A 20,060-nucleotide genomic window follows, 5' to 3' on the forward strand; every position below is an offset into this window, starting at 1 on the left:
GTCGTGTGTGACTACACGACAAGCGTCTGTACATTTCCCGACAGTAGCGATGGCTCCTGTATAGCACAGGGCAAATTATGATTTTCTTTGCTTACATTTTCTAAAAATACACATTTTACTTGTGTTCCAGTGGCTGTGTTCAAAATTCTAGGATCCAATTCAGGAAGGGGAACCTGCCGTTGGAGGGCCTCTCTTAGCTCAGGCCAAGCAGTAGTCCATGTGAGCTAGGAGCTCCCGGTGCAGGCTGGTGGGGTAGGCGGCCTGGCACTTTGGACACTCCAGGAAACTCTCGTCGACCAGGCTGGTGTTTCTGGAGGAGGATGGGGGGCCAGGGGAGTCTCCGATCGTAAGCCGCGCGAACTCCAGCTTATTGTAAGCGCCGGGCTCCGAGCTCTGCAATACGAGGACACAGAGGAGGACAAAAAAAGGGTGAAACTTTGGTTGTACCGGGGTCGTTTAATTGACATTTCACTATGAGGAGTTTTCGATTTTTCTGTTGTTGCCTTCGTGCAGTGCCGTAGACAAAAGCAACAACGTTTCAGAGGAATGACTTCATCTCAGGCCCCGTGATGGCCTGGCGGCCTGTCCAGGGTGTCTCCCCGCCTGCCGCCCAATGACTGCTGGGATAGGCTCCAGATTCCCCGCAACCCTGAGAGCAGGCTAAGCGGTTTGGATGATGGATGGATGGATGACTTTATCTCACACAAGCATTGCCTGGAGTTGCAAAGACCTACATTCATCCTCTTTTAGCTGGTGCATTTGTTTTGAAGAGAACAGTGAAAGCTGTGGTGTTTTGGGAAAACAGCTGTCTTGACGATACACGGCGATGAGGTAATGTCTCCCTAACCGTGGCTATGTAGCCCATCTGCATGCTGTAAATCGTTCTGTCAGATTTCTCAGGGAACCTGACCAGCAGACAAACATTTGGAGTCATGATATAGCAATATCTCATCTTCTTCCCGCTGGTCTCATTTGATTATGTCAATAAAGAAAAAAACAAATCAGTGGAAAACTCCTCGTAGCAACTTTAGTTGGATTATAAAATCGGGGTTCTGTGCACGCTGCTCGGTAAGTGGTCAGGTACAGTGAGCTATCACAAAGGGACTTCCTTGCCACTGTAGGAAACTGACACACTCAATTCATGCGTCAAACCAGGCTGTGGGGTGTGGGGGCTGGTTTGGTGTCCGTCTGGGGAGCGACAGCAAGCAGTGGCTCTGGCTTTCCGCTTCCGGTATGGGAAGATGGCGGTGGCCCGAATTCATGTTTGCAGTGGCCTCACCCAGAGCCGTCCATGCAGTGTCTTTGTCCACGTCTAAGTTTGTCTTCGTTTGATGGCTGGGAGAGCTGGCGTTGGATCGGCTGGGAGAGCTTGGTCTGCTGCATCCCGTGGGCCCAAGGACCACGGCCTTGACCAGAGCTGCGTCCGAAGAGCAAACGCTGAGGGCGGTCTGGCAGGATGCGGAAGCGGGGCAGGCTAAGCTAACTGCTAGCCCATGCAGACCGGCACTTCCGACAGTCATTCTGGCTGGTGTTCATTCTCCTGGGCAGCCTTTTTTTTTGTTGTTTAGTTTAGATATGTGTTAGTTTGGATATATGTGCTCTTGTAGTTTTTGGATATGTGTTGTTGTCTTTGTGTTGCACTGCTGTGGGCTGGGGGAAACGGCATTTCGTTTCATTTCATGTGCGCAAGTGCATGAAATGAAATGACAAATGAAGTGTTTCTGATTCTGATTCTGGCTGTAACGGGTCGCAGCTGCAATCAATTTGTTAGCAAGCTAGCATCTATTTCTATCTGTGGCATTGAGGCTGGAACCGAACATCCCCTGGGCTGCGCGCTGGCTTCCCTGGCTAACGCTATTTACAGTTCAGTTGGTGGCATTGCAGTGTTACTAAACATATCTCTTTCTATCGGACTATTTTTCCGTTACTTATCAAAACCCTAGCCGGTGCGCAAATCTTCAAAGCTGTGCATGTGTGTGTACGTATGACAGTAGTTCCCCACAACCAAACCTATTATGCTAACATTTTCAGCATTTGAGTACGCAATACCAAACCACCATGCTCATTTTAATCAACAACCTTCCGTCAAGTGACATGGAGAGGACGTTTGTCAGCAGCTTGTGTACGTTATGGAAACCGAGGGCGTGTAGGTCACAGCTCCTACACATTTTCACTCAAAATTTCAACTCCTTTTTCCAACACCTCTTAAAATCTTTCTTCAAATGAATAGCCCAATACAGTATGTGCAGTGGCCTATCTAAGCAACATTTTCAGTGTTGTACCATCCACAAATATTTCCAATTCAATTTCCCTGCATGTGCAATGCAACTTCTACACAAGATATAAGGGATGTTAATGTTTAGAACAGTATTCCCTTCCGAAACAACCTACGAACTTTTATCAAAATGAACCCCCCCCACCCGAACACTTACAGTCGACTCCAGTCTTGCAATCTGATCGTGGGCCTTGCGAAGCTCCTTCAGTACCTTCTTCAACTGGTGCTGCATGCTCTGACGATCAAGCTTCTCATTTTCAAAATCCTTGATGGAGAGCTGGATCTGAGAGTTGGAAAAGGGGGGGGGGATAAATCACGAGAGAAAGTGGGCTTGTTTTTACAACCTGCAGGAATATCCCTGTTTCATCATATCTGGGGAATAACACAGCCTGCTGAAAATGTTCTTCAAATCTCTTTCCCCCTCTCCTCCTCAATATTTTCAAGTTATGGATCAGCTTCAACATGACAAAACCAAAAGCTGAACAACTTCACTGGTAACTTGAACTTCTTGAGTGACACTGGACAATAGACTCAGCAACCACGGCCCTGTCTGCTGTGCCCGAAGAGAAAACACCGAGGGCGGCCTGACAGGATGCGGAAGCGGGGCAGGATGAGATAACTGCTAGCCCATACAGACCGGCAGTTCCGAAAGTCATCCTGGCTGGTGTTTGTTCTCTGGATGAGTTTTTGGACTCTGTTGAACTGGATGGACAGTGGCGTTGGTTTTTTTTTTTCTTCCAACTTTGTTCTCTCTGTTTTTGTATGTTTTTGGTGGTGTTGTTTTTGTCTTTTGTATTGCACTGCTGTGGGCTGGGGGAAACGGAATTTTGTTTCTTTTGTGTACGTAGTGCATTAGATGAAATGACAAATAAATTGTTCCTGATTCCTGAAGTTTGACCATGTCTCTTTGAATTTTAAATGGTTTAAAAATAGTTTTGTAGTTGTTAAAATATTAATTTTGGTGTCAGCCATTTCCTAACAGACATACTAACATGTAATGCACTTATATCTCAATTGGGTATTTATCTTGACAGAATACAGAGTTTAAAAACTGGGGTCATTTTGACCGCCATGGTCGTTTTAGGTAGGAGTGACATCCTGGTCGTTCTAGTGTAGACAATAAGACCGTTGCATGCACTGCAACTTTAATATAACTGGACATCACACACCCACTTGGTCACCACCTTACCCTACTGCCCTCCGGGTGCAGGTACAGAGCCCTGAGATGTGGAAGAGCTTGCGTTGGGAAAAGCCTGATCTCCATGGCTGTAGCTGCCTTAAACAACAGGCCTCGCGTAACAGCCAGGAGTGTGTACCGTTGTCTGTGCCATGTTGTTGTTACTGTGTGCTGTTGTGTGCTGTGAAAGGACTTTCCCCTTGGGGACAATAAATTCCAAAGTCTAAAAATCACTGAAGTCGTACAGAACGATAACAGTGCGGTGACACACAGTTAAACTTCTTGACAGGTTTGAATGAAGGTGTCAGCTCTTAAATTGTCTGTTTACTCTGGTCAGGAGTTTAATTTTCAGCCCTGTGAATGAGCACCTGCTGTTACCTGCTGCTCCAGCGCTGCTATCCGCCTCTGTTCATCGTTTTGGCTCAGGAGCGACTTTTGCAGTAGATTCACCTGTGAAGAAAATGGATATGATCAATTCTATTTTGTTTTCACATACCAGTGTATCATTTATGATTAACTTGAACATTTTATTTGAATTTTCTTGTGGAAATGTGGCTCAGTAATGAACTCATTTCATTTTTCTTTAGTATTAGAGATTTGACTCAAATTGCCCTGATAGCCTTTTGAGTATGGGTACTCGCTGCAATAAATCAATATCAATGATGAATGAATGAGCCACTATGAGTAAAAATGGCGGGGGGGGGGTGACTCTGGGGTGTGAGTAATTAAAATGTCACCCAGAGACTGTTTCTGATGGCAAGTGTTGTGTGCATCACCTGCAGCAGCAGCTCGGCGGACCTCTTCCTCTCCTCCTCCAGTCGGGTGTCCACACTGTCCAGCTCCACTCGCATCCTGTCGGCTCGCTCGGACGACGCCTTGCGCTCCTCACTCACAGCGTGTCTGGGGAAAAGGCATTAAGATCACATTATACAAGCTAAGCAACAGTCCTTTAAAACAGGTGTCTTTGTTCAACTTGCTGTCATCGGTGGCGATACCGGTGACTGCGCTGATGTTTGATCACTCTCAATTCCTGAAATCCATTCAAAGTAAACGCAGTCGCCACTGCAGATGTGTCGGTTCACCCAGCTGCTTCGCTGAGGACATAAAATGTTTCCACCGTCGCTATGTAAGATTCCTACCATGAAGGACCAACACGGTAATCATTGAAATTAGCAATAGGGGTATAACGGTACACGTATCCGTGCCCTAAATGTTCAGTATAGGTCTTTCAGTTCAGCACGCAAGTGTACCAAATTAATGTAGCTATGTTTTAACCACTGCTGCAGAACTTTTATGTGTGCAGAACTTAAAACTCTGAGGTTTGGGTGTCTGAGTAGCGTAGCGGTCTATTCCGTTGCCTACCAACATGGGAATCGCCGTTTCAAATCCCCGCGTTACCTCTGGCCTGGTCGAGTGTCTCTACAGACACAACTGGCTGTGACAGGTTCGTGACAAACATTTTGTGTTGTGTGTAACCCCATGACCACTAGATAGCAGTGTTGTAATCTATCTTCAGCCATGTGACTCTTCCACTCCAACCCAACAATGTAAACTGAGACAGGAAGTAGCATAAGCACAAAGAACACAGGCCTATGACATCACAATACATCAAATTTCTTACAGTATCATGATGTATCACCTTTCTTACAGTATCACAATATATCGCCTTTCTTACAGTATCACAATATATTGCCTTTCTTACAGTATCACAATATATCGCCTTTCTTACAGTATCACAATATATCGCCTTTCTTACAGTATCACAATATATCGCCTTTCTTACAGTATCACAATATATCATCTTTCTTACAGTATCACAATATATCACGATGTATTGAATCGTAACCCTGTATCGTGATGCATACCGTATCGCCAGATTATCGCCAATACACAGCCCTAAAGCTAAGTAGGGCACTCCAGACGTCCCCGTCTCCCAGCAACTCCCTCCAGCTCCTCCTGGGGGATCCCAAGGCGTTCCCAGGCCAGACTGGACATGTAGTCCCTCCAGCGAGTCCCTCCCTCTACCCTGGGGTCTCCCCCCAGTTGGCCGTGCCCGGAAAACCTCCAAAGGAAGGCGTCCAGGAGGCGTCCTAATCAGATGCCCGAACCACCTCAACTGGCTCCTTTCGATGTGAAGGAGCAGCGGCTCTACTCCGAGCTCCCTCCGGATGTCTGAGCTCCTCACCCTATCTCTAAGGCTGAGCCCAGACACCCTACGGAGGAAACTCATTTCAGCAGCTTGTATCCGCGATCGCACCCTTTCGGTCACTACCCACAGCTCATGACCATAGGTGTGTTTTTGAGCTATCAAACAGTTTTGAACACACGAGGTGTAAAAAGTCTTTAGTGGTTGAGAATATGTCTACGGTTTAAAAGGTGTCTGCAGTGTTTTGAAGCCCTTCCGCCCATCACCACAGTTGTCCCCATCAATTTTTTTTTTTTTTTTACAAATCAACTTCTAGCTATTGTCAAAAGACAAAACGACCTCCCCTCCACACACACACACAAATCTGTAGGGATGTTCTCCTCTACCTGTTGTTGCGCTGCTCCGCCTTCAGCTCTTTTTTGGCCTCCTCCAGCTCCCTGCTCGTGTCATGGTACCTCCTCTGCAGGGACTCTAGCTCACTGCTCCTGTCATCATTCCTCCGCTGTACTGCCGACAGCTCATCCTGGAGCTTAGAAACCTGCTCCCTCTGATGCTGGAGCTCAGACTGGGCCCTAGATGTCTGGACATGGGGACACACAAACACACTTCAGAATGCATGTTACCTTTTACAGCTCCCAACAGCAGAGTGAGAAGACACAAACGAGTCACAAAAAAGTTTTCCTGTTTTTCCCTATTGGTTAAAGCGGGAAAACAACCGTCATGATGATTTGCTCGCAGTGAAGGTGGGCCCAGGTTGGTTTATGTGTGTGCGCTCGTGACAGGACTTCTACATTTCCCTGAGGGATTGATAAAACTTCACTTCTCACACAGTCCCCAAGTTTTTTACCTGCTCTATCTGCATCTGGAGTTCCTGCTGGGCCCTGACAGCCTGGTCTCTCTGGTTCTCCAGGTCCTTCTGTATGCCCTTCAGCAGCTGCTCGTAGTTCCCCCGGAGCTTGGCGTCGCTCTTCTCTGGGCCTGCGGACTTGGCTTAGGGCGCAGCAGAAGACACGGAGAGAAGGGGTTAAGAGGTCACTCAGGACGCCTCACCAAAGGAACCCACATGTCAAGGGCAGTCCCGAACCTGGGTAAGTACTACCAACCCGTGTCACTGAAATCATCGTGTTGGTCCAAATAGTTTGTGAAAGAGCTCAAAAAAATTCATAAATGAATTTAAGTTGAAAAAAAAAATATTTACAACTTGTCCTTCTACAAGTATAACAAAGTTTAGAGGAAGTTTCTACTGGTCTGGAAGAATTCCAGGGTCCCCCTACATTATTTATCAAGCCAAGACTTTCATTCTGTGGAGATGAGGGAACTGTAATAAAAACCGGAAGTTTCTATGAAACAATTCAAGTCCATTGGACCAGGCACCTTTAATCACCGCTACAAGGCATTTTTGACCCTACAGAGGGATTATGGGTAGCTTTATTTTTCTTTTTCTTGGATTTTTCCCTCTTTTTCTCTCCAATTGCATCCAGCCAATTACCCCACTCTTCCCGAGCCGTCCCGGTCGCTGCTCCACCCCCTCTACTGATCCGAGGAGGGCTGCAGACTACCACATGCCTCCCCATACATGTGGAGTCGCCAGCCACTTCTTTTCACCTGACAGTGAGGAGTTTCACCAGGGGGATGTAGTGTGTGAGAAGATCACACTATTCCCCCCAGTTCCCCCTCCCCGCCGAAGAGGCGCCCCGACCGACCAGAGGAGGCGCTAGTGCAGCGACCAGGACACACACCCACATCCGGCTTCCCACCCACAGACGCCCGACCAAGCCAGAGGCAACACGGGGACTCGAACTGGCGATCCCCGCGTTGGTAGGCAACAGAATAGACCGCCACGCCACCCGGACGCCCCAGATTATGGGTATCTTTGGCAAGAAAGACGTTCTGCCTTAAATACATTCTCAGATTAATAAGCCTTTGAATATGTCAAATATTTTTACAGTTCTGTGGCAATGATTCAATGCATGAGCTCACGGCAAAATATCAAAACTCACACAGCAGCATCATCATCAATCAACACATTTTGGTCAATCTTGTGATTGAAGGGAAAAAAAGGAACGCTATTCATTTCACAAGTATCTAACAAACCGCACACAGAAAGTGAATTTTGAGATTGACGCCGAAACATTTTATCACAAAATCGTTTCACGAGATGATTTGGGATGTTTTGCGCTCCACGCCAAGGCGTAACTGATATTCCCCACATCACTTCCTGGTCTCTCTCACGGTACAGTTAATAACAACACTCATGTCACCACATTTTCTACTGATGAGAATCCTGGTCCAAGTCCATTATCAGAAGATTATTCATCCTCTTTCTAGGCTATAGACCTGCAAACATCACCCCAGACTAAATTGAGCTATTACAAACTAATTTTATTTTTTGCGGGGAGGGGGGGGGGTAATTGAGAGGGTATATCATGTTGAATTTGGCTGGCGATGCTTTTCTGGGCCCACTACTATTGCTCCCTAATGACGTATTCATTTTGGTAATTCACCCTTGGGAGGATCGTAGATGAAAATAATGTTGCAGTGAAGGAGACCTAGTGGGATTAAAAATCAAACTAGACATTACATCGGTTAAAAAAAAACATATTTGGCAGTAGCATGCAGGATACAGGGCCAATTTGAGCAACTGTCAAACCCACCACAACAACGAGAAACTGCAAGGTGTTTACTGGTGACAAAATGAACTATTCTCTCTTGGTAGGCAGGAAGTACTACACAGGAAAAGTCCAGTAGAGATCAAATAAAGTACCTAGATTTGCTCGCCTGGCGTTTTCTGTTGGGTTTTATAATAATTATAAATTAGAGCCATAGCTTTACTTCAGTTACATGGTTATTTTCCCTGGACACTGGCATAAACGTCCAGTTTATAAATGTTGAATTAATCTTTTTTTTTTCCATTTTAATTTCCCCCAATTGTACTTGGCCAATTACCCCACTCTTCTGAGCCATCCTGGTCTCTGCTCCACCCCCTCTGCTGATCCGGGGAGGGCTGCAGACTACCACATGCTTCCTCTGATACGTGTGGAGTCACCAGCCGCTTCTTTCACCTGACAGTGAGGGGTTTCACCAGGGGGACGTAGCACGTGGGAGGATCATGCTATTCCCCCCTCCCCCCCGAACAGGCGCCCCGACCAACCAGAGGAGGTACTAGTGCAGCGACCAGGACACATCCGGCGTCCCACCCGCACACACGGCCAACTGTGTCTGTAGGGACATCCGACCGAGCCGGAGGCAACAAGGGGATTCAAACTGGCGATCTCAGTGTTGGGAGGCAACAGAATAGACTTCTACGCTAGCCGGATGCCATTAATAATAGATTTTGATAATACATTTTTAATAATATAAATAATAATAAAATAATATAAACATAAATAATTAATATAAATAAATTTGATAACAAATCATAATTAATCCTAAATTAGAGCAATAGATTTACTTCACATTTATATCGTTATTTTGACGGGACAATTGGCATAAATGTCCAGTTTATAAATGCTGATTTAATTGTGAATTTTGATAATAAATTTTAATAATATAATTAATATAAATTATAAAATAACATAAATAATAATATAAAATAACATAAATAATTTAAATACATTTGATAAATCATAAATTAGAGCAATAGCTTTACTTCACAGTTACTTTGTAATTTTCACTGGACAGTATAATTAAAAACCACAGATAAACTACAGCTTTCCCCATTTCCTTTATTCCTAAACCGGCCTGCAAGTTCTCCGTCTATGCAAGGTAAAGGTTTGTGGAACGGGCGAAATGAGACAGTCTCAGGTCTTCAGGACACTCCTCTGTTGCCTCGTGAACAGGCCTCCATGTGTTGGCATAGAAAGGGCAGTTACGGCACCCATTATCATCATCCAAGCCGCTTGTCCCAATCGGGATCGCGGGATGCCAGAGCCTATCCCAGCAGTCACGGGGCGGCAGGCGGGGAGACACCCTGGCCAGGCCGTCAGGCCATCTCAGGGCTGTCACACATTCACACCTAGGGACAATCTAGTATGGTTTAGTGTTTATTTTACTATGTGTAGTATTTTATTATTTCTAATTCTTATTTTAATTGAATTGAACTGAATTTAGTATTTCTTTAATTTTGTATGAAGATAGTGCAGTTAGGGCACTATCTTCACAATTAGTTGAACACCATGAATCACTGTGAAAACAAGTTTTTTCCCCCCTTCTGTCCCCCCCCCCATCACCACCACCAAATCCATAAGTAAGCGCTATTTTATTGAAAAGTGTCTGATCTCTCTGGACCAAATACCTGGCAAGTGGAAATACCTACTAAATAATTCATCAGTTATTAAACAGCACCCTGGTGAACATGAAGAAATGGGCTTGGTTAAGCAGATTAAAAAGTGCTATTTAGAGAACTGGCATCATGTAGACATGTTTCCATCAACAGATTGGCTTGGACTACTGTACTTGCCATGTTACCGCTTACCACACCACGCCACCGCCGCTCCCTCACGTGACACTTTGCTCCTCCGTTAAACACTTTCCTGTGGGGGAAACCCTGGATTCTGTTGTGGCAATACATTGACATGAGCTTACTACTGCACTTCCTGCCCAGTTTCCCCTTCCTCACCGTCTTCTCTCGGCTCGCGGGGTGGCTGCTGCTGCTGCAGGCCCGGGCTGGCCTGGGCCAGCTGCTGCTCCAGCTCCAGCGTGCGGGCCAACACTGACTGGACGTAGGCCTCTCTCTGCTGGTCATACACCAGCCACTGCTGGTTCTTCTCAAGAGCCTGGGTAGACACATGGCTCCAAATGTTTAGTCTTGTCAAAATACGATACACAACATTTTGGAAGGGGAAAAAAAAAGTGTACAAGGTGGAACTACTGGGCTCAGCTCCGTGCACGCACAAACACAAACAATGAATATTACTGGTTTGACTCACATCTCTCAGTTGGTCCTGAACCGATGCCAGGTCTCCTTGGGGAACCTGGCCATTCTGTTAGAGATGGAGACAAATAAGATCCAGTTCAACACGCACCAACATTAACTGTGACTGTTAGCAGTAACGACTAGAGTACTGTATACTGTGAGTTTATAATGAAAGTTTTATTATAAACTGAAATGGCCGACGGGGGGGGGGGGGGGGGAATTCCCGCCCCTTTTTCTCCCCAATTGTATCCGACCAATTACCCCACTCTTCCGAGCCGTCCCGGTCGCTCCTCCACCCCCTCAGCCGATCCGGGGAGGGCTGCAGACTACCACACGCCTCCTTCGATACACGTGGAGTCACCAGCTGCTTCTTTTCACCTGACAGTGAGGAGTTTCACCAGGGGGATGTAGCACGTAGGAGGATCACGCTATTCCCCCCGAACAGGCACCCCGACCAACCAGAGGAGGCACTAGTGCAGCGACCAGGACACATACCCACATCCGGCTCCCCACCCACAGACACGGTCAATTGCGTCTGTAGGGATGCCCAACTAAGCCAGGTAACATGGGGATTCGAACCAGCGATCCCCGTGTTGGTAGGCAACGGAATAGACCTCCACGCCACCCGGACGCTCTATGATCCTTACTTTTAACAATCATTGTGAGCCTAATTGCATCAATTTGATGGAAACATCATGATAATGAAATGTAATAACTCAACTTTCCTTTGACTGAACATTTAATAATCAAAATCTTGGTATAGTTATCCTAAAATACAGACCAGATATTTCCTGTTTATTTTCAGTATTTTCCAACACAAACAAATACACTGGAAAGACAGACTGGTAGTGGTCTTACATTTTGCATTTATGTCAAACCTTGATGAGAAACAGCTCGTGAGGTTACCGAGGTATGCTCAGTGAAACGTGTTCCACCAGGAAGAGCATTCCCTCATCCATCCCTCGACGGCAAACCCTCGATGATTGATGGCCAGTCATCTCATAACTTGGTCGCCCTGACCCTAAGGTCTAAATCCCGGACTGAGTGCTTAAGCGCAGATGAAACCCACACGGGCAGCGTCAGAGTGGGCGACTGAATGATCCTCGTCTGGCTAAGGCTCTGCGAGCTGCTCAGAGCGCCACAGTTGACCAGGCATTATGAGCTTGTCAACTTTTTCCAAATGGGTTTAAACGTATGCTGCATAAGCTAAGCCCCCTGCTTCTCCTTTCTTAGTGATGGGTTTACTACCACAACCTTCTCCAGGAACCCACGGGGAGACCCTGGGAGCTGATCCGTATGGAGCTCGAGCATCATACCTCTCAGGGGAAGAAAGATGAGGTGGGATCAGTTTTGTCCTTTTAGGTTAATGTTTATATAAGGGACCTGGGGGGTGGTATCCACACTCAGGAACGTTGATATACAATGAATACATAACTGCATTGAGGGGGATTCTGGGAAAAATACAGATGGTGAAAGGTATGGCCTTACCCTCCACTTTCCATAGCACTTTGCTATAGAGAACGACCCAACAATCATCATCGTATGACACCAACATCATCTAACATGATCTAACACTGCCACCTAATGGAACAAAGTGGTCCTACACCAGTGCGTACCAAGATATTTTATTACTGTAGGGTAGAAAGTAAAGAGAGTTCATAGGTTCCGTCTTTCTTTCAAAATCATGCATAAAATCATTCAGAATTTTAATATATCGTGCCCCTTTAGACAGGGTGACTGGCTGACGCTTAAGTGAGATTGTTAAAACAAACAATGATGTGAATTAAACTTGTTTGGGGAAAAAGGCAGGCATTTTCTGGACTTTGTATTTTAGGCCTCGATTGTATTGTTTTCCTACCTATCAGTTGTTGTATTACAAGCTGGCTACAAGAGTGTTATGGTTACATCATCTATTTCTTATCAAATTATCCATTATGCAACTTCATCTCATCATCAGCCGCTTGTCCGGGGTTGGGTCGCGGTGGCAGCAAGCTAAGTAGGGCGTTCCTCAGCAACGCCCTACAGCTCCTCCTGGGGGATCCCAAGGCGTTCCCTGGCCAGACTGGACATGTAGTCCCTCCAGCGAGTTCTGGGTCTACCCTGGGGTCTCCCCCCAGTTGGACGTGCCTGGAAAACCGCCAAAGGAAGGTGCCCAGGAGGCATCCTAATCAGATGCCCGAACCACCTCAACTGGCTCCTTTCGACACGAAGGAGCAGCGGCTCTACTCCGAGCTCCCTCCGGATGTCCGAGCTCCTCACCCTATCTCTAAGGCTGAGCCCAGACACCCTACGGAGGAAACTCATTTCAGCCGCTTGTATCCGTGATCTCACCCTTCTGGTCACTACCCAAAGCTCATGACCATAGGTGAGGGTTGGAACAAAGATTGACTGGTAAATTGAGAGCTTTGCCTTCCGGCTCAGCTCCCTCTTCACCACAATGGTCCGGTACAATGTCCGCATTACTGCTGATGCTGCACCAATCCGCCTGTCAACCTCCCGCTCCATCCTACCCTTAGTCATGAACAAGACCCCGAGATACTTGAACGCCTTCACTTGAAACAACAATTCATCCCCAACCCGGAGGGAGCAATCCACCACTTTCCGGTAGGGAACCTTGGTCTCAGACTTGGAGGTGCAGACTCTCATCCCAGCCATTTCACACTCAGCTGCAAACTGCCCCAATGCATGCTGAGAAAATACTATTTTTACAAAATTATCTATTATGCAACGTTTTTACCTTAAAATAACGGTTTCAAAATAAGTTTGATAGTACCATCGATTTTTAATAGGGTGAATGGTGCCTCTCTCATTTCCACTCCAAGCCCAGAACGCCTGTTCTTGCACTATGTAATTTGAGTTGAGTGGGAACCATCTCCTGCAACAGATTTTTTCCAAGGATGGCGAAGTCATGATCCACCCTACTCTGCCTCTGATTGGCTTTCCCTGGTAACGGTGTGTTTTTCGTTTTTTTTGGATTTCTCCCTCTTTTTCTCCCCCATGTACTCGGCCAATTACCCCACTCTTCCAAGCCGTCTCGGTCGCTGTTCCACCTCCTCGATACATGTGGAGTCACCAGCCGCTTCTTTTCACCTGACAGTGAGGAGTTTCACCAGGGGGACATAGCGCGTGGGGGGAATCACGCTATTCCCCCCAGTTCCCCCTCCCCCTGAACAGACGGCCCGACCGACCAGAGGAGGCGCTAGTGCAGCAACCAGGATACACATCCACATCTGGCTTCCCACCCACAGACACGGCCAATTGTGTCTGTAGGGATGCCCGACCAAGCCGGAGGTACACAGGGATTCGAACCGCCGATCCTCGTGTTGGTAGGCAACGGAATAGACCGCTACGCTACACGGACGCCTGCTAATGGTGTGTTTTAATCAAAAGAGAACGCTTCGATTTCCTTGTGTGGGTTCGATCACTACTTGAAAAATGAATAAGCGAATTTCGTGCCACGCCACAGCAAGCATTTCTGATTACACCACCGCTGCTAGCAAGTTTGGTAGACCCAACAGAGGACAGCTAAGTTATAGTGATGGGAACTCCAGCTCTTTTTAGTGAGCCACATCATTTGGCTCAGCTCAGCAATAAGAGCCAAACAATGTATGATATATGATGTATGATAAAAATGTAAAAACATCAAACACTACTACACATGTGTATTGACTGTTTTATTTATATTGAACTATGGTCTGCATGTTGGTGACCGGGGCAACATACAAGTCTCAATCAAAGAAGGCTGAATCAGTTCATCTGAACATGACGTTTATTGACCAATACGTTTTATCACTCAACTTCAGCCTCAACTGACTGCAGGTATCCAAGCCCTTATAAACAATACAGTGGCATAATGACCCAAACCAATGACATGTCCCCACCGACACAGCGGCCGGGGAAGGGGAGAAATCCCACACTAAACAGGCCCTGGTTAAATGTGGTTGTCCTAACTGGGCGTTTGTCAAAGCCAGGAAGATGCACAAACAGTGCACCAGCCAACTGAAGAGAAGAGGACAACAGCTGCCTAAGCATAAACCAGTGGTGACTCTGTATGTGGCGGGAGCGTCTGAACAGTTGACACCACGTCTCAGTTGCTTTCAAACCCCAAAACACGCTGTTCCAGAAGTTGGTCCACCCCATGGATCGGGTCCCCCGGCACAGAGCAATATAGTGTACACTGTTAAGTGCCAGGAGGATTGGCGTGACTTGTACATTGTGGAAACCAAACAGACGCTGGCCAAGAGAATGACACAACATAGGAGAGCTAACACGTCAGACCAGGACTCCACAGTCTACACCACCTACAGGCCAGTGGCCACTCTTTCAAGGATGAGGATGTGCACATCCTTGATAGGGAGGAACGCTAGTTTGAACAGGGAGTCAAAAAGGCCATCTATGTGAAGAGGGAACGACCATCCCTGAACCGGGGGGTGGGGAGTGGAGGTGGGGGGCTAAGAGTACATCTGTCACCATCTTACAATGCTGTGATTGCAACTATTTCCCAACCCTGTGTGAATAGTACACATGGCCATTGTAACTCTAGTTAATGGTCACACCTATATTTGCATATGAAACTGGTCGTTGGTTTCGGTCGTTATGCCACTGTATTGTTTATAAGGGTGGGGACACCTGCAGTCAGGTGAGACTGAAGAGGTCACTTAGATAATAATAATAATAATTATTATATTCTTCTTCTTCTTCTTTCGGCTTGTTCCCTGTTTCCCAGGGGTCGCCACAGCGGATTTGATAGTTTCCATCGGTACCCTGTGAGGGCACAGCACCGATGGCGGTCTTGTCAATCCGTACAATAATTTGGCAAAATTTTACGTCGGATGCTCTTCCTGACACAACCACTAAGCCCTATGGACGGGGGCACAGGTAGAATGCTGGATGCCATCCCAGTATTCATGGACTTGCGCCCATGCCTGTTGCCATAATAATTATTATATTATCATATGACAATTATTGTGATTATTATTATCCATCCATTATCCAAGCCACTCATCCTAATTAAGCCACTTAATAATAACAATAATCATAATTAATAAGCCACTTATCCTAATTAGGGTATAATTAGGGTATACTTATTGTTATTATTATATAAATTATTATCATATTATTATTACTTAGAAGAGTGATGAAACATTTCTCTCAATAAACGTTGTGTGCAGATGGATTGATTCGATGTTCTGTAATTTTCTTACCTGGATTATTGAGCATGCATCAAGATATATACTAAGTCTCAACACGCTTGGCTCTTAATGTTATTACCAACATGATACGTTTCTTGATCATATTTAAAAAATACACTATAGGATCATCCTATTAGTCTATCTTGTATTAATTTACAAAAAAAAAAAGAAAAAAAAAGAAAAAGCGGTTCGACGGGTGCCAAGTTGCCGGCGCATAGAACCGACTCATTCGCGATCAACACATGACTACTAAAAAGTAAGTCATAAGTTCATTATAAGTTATCTTGTGATCTTATCTCGTGACCATGGATCAGCAACAGAGAGTGAGTGCCATGGCTGTGCTTGGAAGTCCCACCGGAGCTGGTGTCTGCGGTCAGTTACGGTTCTTATTATTGTAGTGAATTCGAGGGGCAGCCGGGAACCGCCACAGCTAGGACGTGAACCCGGGTCTCCTGCACCACAGGCAGCAACGTTAACCAGTTGACTAAAGGGTCTGACCAGTTAGCTAAGGGCCAGCGAGTCTACATCCGTGGTCGTTACACTACCCCCCTCCTTTGGGAAGCAGGTCCCAGCGCTTCAGCATACCAGCTCCCTCACGCCTCTGGGCGCACGCGCTTCCAATGGCCTCACGGTCTCACCATCCCACTTCTGACACCAATGTAGTGAATTCAGGGGGCAGCCAGGAACCGCCACAGCTGGGACGTGAACTCGGGTCTCCTGCACCACGGGCAACTATGTTAATCAGTCGACTAAAGGGTCTGACACAGATGACTAGACTCGCTAGCCCTTGGCTAACGGGTCAGACCCTTTAGTTGACTGGTTAATGTAGTTGCCCATGGTGCAGGAGACCTGGGCTTGCGTCCTGGCTGCGGCGGTATTGGTGGCCACCGGTACTGCTGGCAAGTAGGGAGCTGGTGGAAACTATGTTACTGTTGGGTGAAGGACAAGGAGAGGGGGAAGGCATGTCCAGAGGCAGCGAGAGAGGAGGAAGGGTAGGAGTGTGTAGGTGAGAGTTGGAACTTTGAATAATGGCACTATGACTGGTAAAGGGAGAGAGCTGGCTGATTTGATGGGGATAAGAAAGGTAGGTATACTGTGTGTGCAAGAGACCAGGTGGAAAGGGAGTAAGGCCAGGAGTATCGGGGGTGGGTTCAAACTCTCCTACCATGGTGTGGATGGAAGGTAAAATTGGGGTAGGGGTAATCCTGAGGTAAGAGTATGTCAAGAGTGTGTTGGAGGTGAAGAGAGTGTCAGACAGAGTGATGAGTATGAAGCTGGAAATCGAAGGTGTGATGATGAATGTTGTCAGCGCATATGCCCCACAAGTTGGGTGTGTGATGGAAGAGAAAGAAGAATTCTGGAGTGAGTTGGATGAAGAGGTGGAGAGGGTACCCAAGGAGGACAGAGTGGTGATTGGGGCAGACTTCAATGGACATGTTGGTGAAGGGAACAGAGGTGATGAGGAGGTGATGGGTAGGTACGGTGTCAAGGAGAGAAATGCGGAAGGACAGATGGTGGTGGATTTTGCAAAAAGGATAGAAATGGCTGTGCTGAATACATATTTCAAGAAGAGGAAGGAACACAGGGTGACGTACAAGAGTGGAGGAAGGTGCACACAGGTGGACTATATCTTATGTAGAAGGCGCGATCTAAAAGGGATTGGAGACTGCGAGGTGGTGACAGGGGAGAACGTAGCTAGGCAGCATCAGATGGTGGTCTGTAGGATGACTTTGGAGACCAAGAAGAGGAAGAGAGTGAAGGCAGAGCCAAGGATCAAATGGTGGAAGTTGAAGACGGAAGACTGTTGTATGGAGTTCAGGGAGGAGTTAAGACAGACACTGGGTAGTAGTGAAGAGTTGCTGGATGGGTGGGCAACCACTGCAGAAACAGTGAGGGAGACAGCTAGGAAGGTACTTGGTGTGTCACGCAGTAGTAGTAGTAATAGTCAACCATGAAAGAAAACCTGCATACACATGTGTCCATGGCATATGGTTGAATACCACGGTTCAAGATGCAACACTTGGAGTGAAGCCTATGGGACAGTAACACACACATAACCACAAATAAATCAGACACTGGAAATTATGACTTCTGACCTGCAAGAGGTAGGAAAGCCAAGGAACAACTGTCAAAACTCCCAGTCTTCTAGACATTGTGTTAGTTCCCCACCGTGCATAAGTGACATCCACCCCCTACCTGTGTGTGCTGTGCTTCCAGGGCCTTACAGCGGGCGGAGACAGCAGCCAGCTTGTCTTTCAGGTTCCCCGTCTCCTCTGAGAGAGTCTGGAACAACCGGTCTTTCTGCTCCACTTCCTGCTTTCGCTGCTCCAGCTGGGCCTGCAGTGACGCCACCACCTTTAACATATACATACACGCACACACGCACACACACACACACGGCTGAGAGATGACCAGGACAAGCACAGTCTTCTCCCGGGAAAGCCAAATTACGTCTTTTCTACCGCAAATCTATCAACATTACAGAGGCTTGTTAACCCGTTTCAGGAAATTGGCGATCAAATGGGCAGTGCACAGATCATTTACTTGCAGCTGGTGTGCAAGGTGCGTCGACACTTCCGCTTGAACTGGTGGTTGTGGTGTAAAAAAAATGAGAAAAGCCGTTTTTATAATGTCAGTGCATTTTTTTTGTGGAATTCCCCCCTTTTTCTCCCCAATTGTACTTGGCCAATTACCCCACTCTTCCAAGTTGTCCCAGTCGCTGCTCCACCCCCTCTGCCGATCCGGGGAGGGCTGCAGACTACCACATGCCTCCTCCCATACACGTGGAGTCACCAGCCGCTTCTTTTCACCTGACATTGAGGAGTTTCACCAGGGGGATGTAGCGCGTGGGAGGATCACGCTATTCCCCCCAGTTCCCCCTCCCTTCTGAACAGGCGCCCCGACCGACCAGTGGAGGCGCTAGTGCAGCGACCAGGACACATACCCACATCCGGCTTCCTACCCGCAGACACCGCCAATTGTGTCTGTAGAGACGCTCGACCAAGCTGGAGGTAACACAGGGTTTCAAACCAGCGATCCCCATGTTGGTAGGCAACGGACTAGACCGCCACGCTACCCGGACGCCTCCCTAATCTGCCAAGTTTAAATCTGAGAGACAACAGTGTGTACCGCTCCTTCCCAGAAAACAGCTGGTGTCTCAGGGATATAGAGTTGTTATTGTGACTTTTTTTTCCCCAATGGCATATATTTGGCGTTTTGGGAGGAGTGATCTATCAGTCTGTGTTTGTGTGTACATCTATATGAAGTCGGTGTTTGCCTTTGAACATACCTCTCCTCCTTTGGCCGCCAGCTGCCGTCTCAAGGCTTCCAGCTCTTGTTCTTTAACCAACAACTGTTGATTGTTCCTTTCTCGCATCGTCTCCAGTGACAGAATCCTCTAAAAATATGAAACACAAAACCATTTAGCTAGCGTGCCAAAGATAAGCTGGACACCCTGAAATCCAACACAACTGTTTAAGGGCCGGATTCTATTGACAAAATAACGAAATTATATCAAGATTCTCCTGATAAATGTGATTGCGATACATTGGCAGCATCTTTGCTATTTTAGCTTGGGGGGGGGGGGGGAGACAAAAAAACAAGATGGTGGAATTTAGTATTCAGAGTCTAAGATCTACTGAGTGCGAGGACGATAACATCAACATATTTGTTGCTGGTTTAAATAGAAGGGACCCTCCTCACAGACACACCTCCAGCAGTTTGCCCTTGTCCGAGCTGGGCGCCTTGATTTGACGTTTGGCCAGTTCATCCATCTTCTTCCTCAGCTGAGCGTTCTCGTGTCTGACTCGCTCCAGCTCCATCTCGACTCCGGACGGAGAACTGCGAGATTTGAAGCCCAGCTTGGCGACAAAGGTCTCCTTAGCACCTTTAGGGTTCATGGCTGCTCTCTGGTATCAGGAGCAGCAAGCCAGACCACCATAGAGAAGAGACACATGCAATCAGGTCCAGTTGCATCACATCAACTTCACATGTCAGCCGTTTTCATTTAAAGTGAACTTTGGGGTCGAGTTTCTTCTATTAAGAGATGCATTCAGATTGCACTTGGCAGATGGAAGACAGACAAACAAGAAAAACAAAAAATAAAAAAACGAAATAAAAAAGTAAAAGTACCCTCAGGTGTTTGAAAGTCAGACTAAAAAAGCAAAGTGAAAAGGAACCAAAAAATATGCCAACAGTTGAAGATCAGTCAGAACTCGAAATAGAAAACTAAAATGGCAAACCTTATATGAATAAATTTGTTCTAAAACTCGTAAATGGCAAAAGGGCACAAAAATCAATACATATCCAATAGTGTAATAAATGTGAATACAAAAAAGATGTCAATACATTACAAT

General features: G+C 46.6%; 1 protein-coding gene across 1 annotated transcript; it reads right to left on the reverse strand.

The window, feature by feature from the left end:
- Nucleotides 1-77: 77 nt before the first annotated feature.
- Nucleotides 78-19,604, reverse strand: cep55l (centrosomal protein 55 like). The gene is made up of 12 exons (XM_056297707.1): nucleotides 19,416-19,604; nucleotides 18,995-19,102; nucleotides 17,902-18,060; nucleotides 10,527-10,580; nucleotides 10,217-10,373; nucleotides 6,446-6,570; nucleotides 5,985-6,178; nucleotides 4,229-4,352; nucleotides 3,831-3,902; nucleotides 2,433-2,558; nucleotides 2,156-2,160; nucleotides 78-391 (listed from the first exon to the last, which is right to left on the reverse strand). Exons 1-12 carry the CDS (start codon nucleotides 19,602-19,604, stop codon nucleotides 199-201), a joined length of 1,506 nt encoding a protein of 501 aa, XP_056153682.1. The 3' UTR covers nucleotides 78-198.
- Between the last annotated feature and the right edge of the window lie 456 nt (nucleotides 19,605-20,060).

The sequence above is a fragment of the Lampris incognitus genome, chromosome 17 (genome assembly GCF_029633865.1).
Source record: "Lampris incognitus isolate fLamInc1 chromosome 17, fLamInc1.hap2, whole genome shotgun sequence".
Classification (NCBI taxonomy): Eukaryota; Metazoa; Chordata; class Actinopteri; order Lampriformes; family Lampridae; genus Lampris; species Lampris incognitus.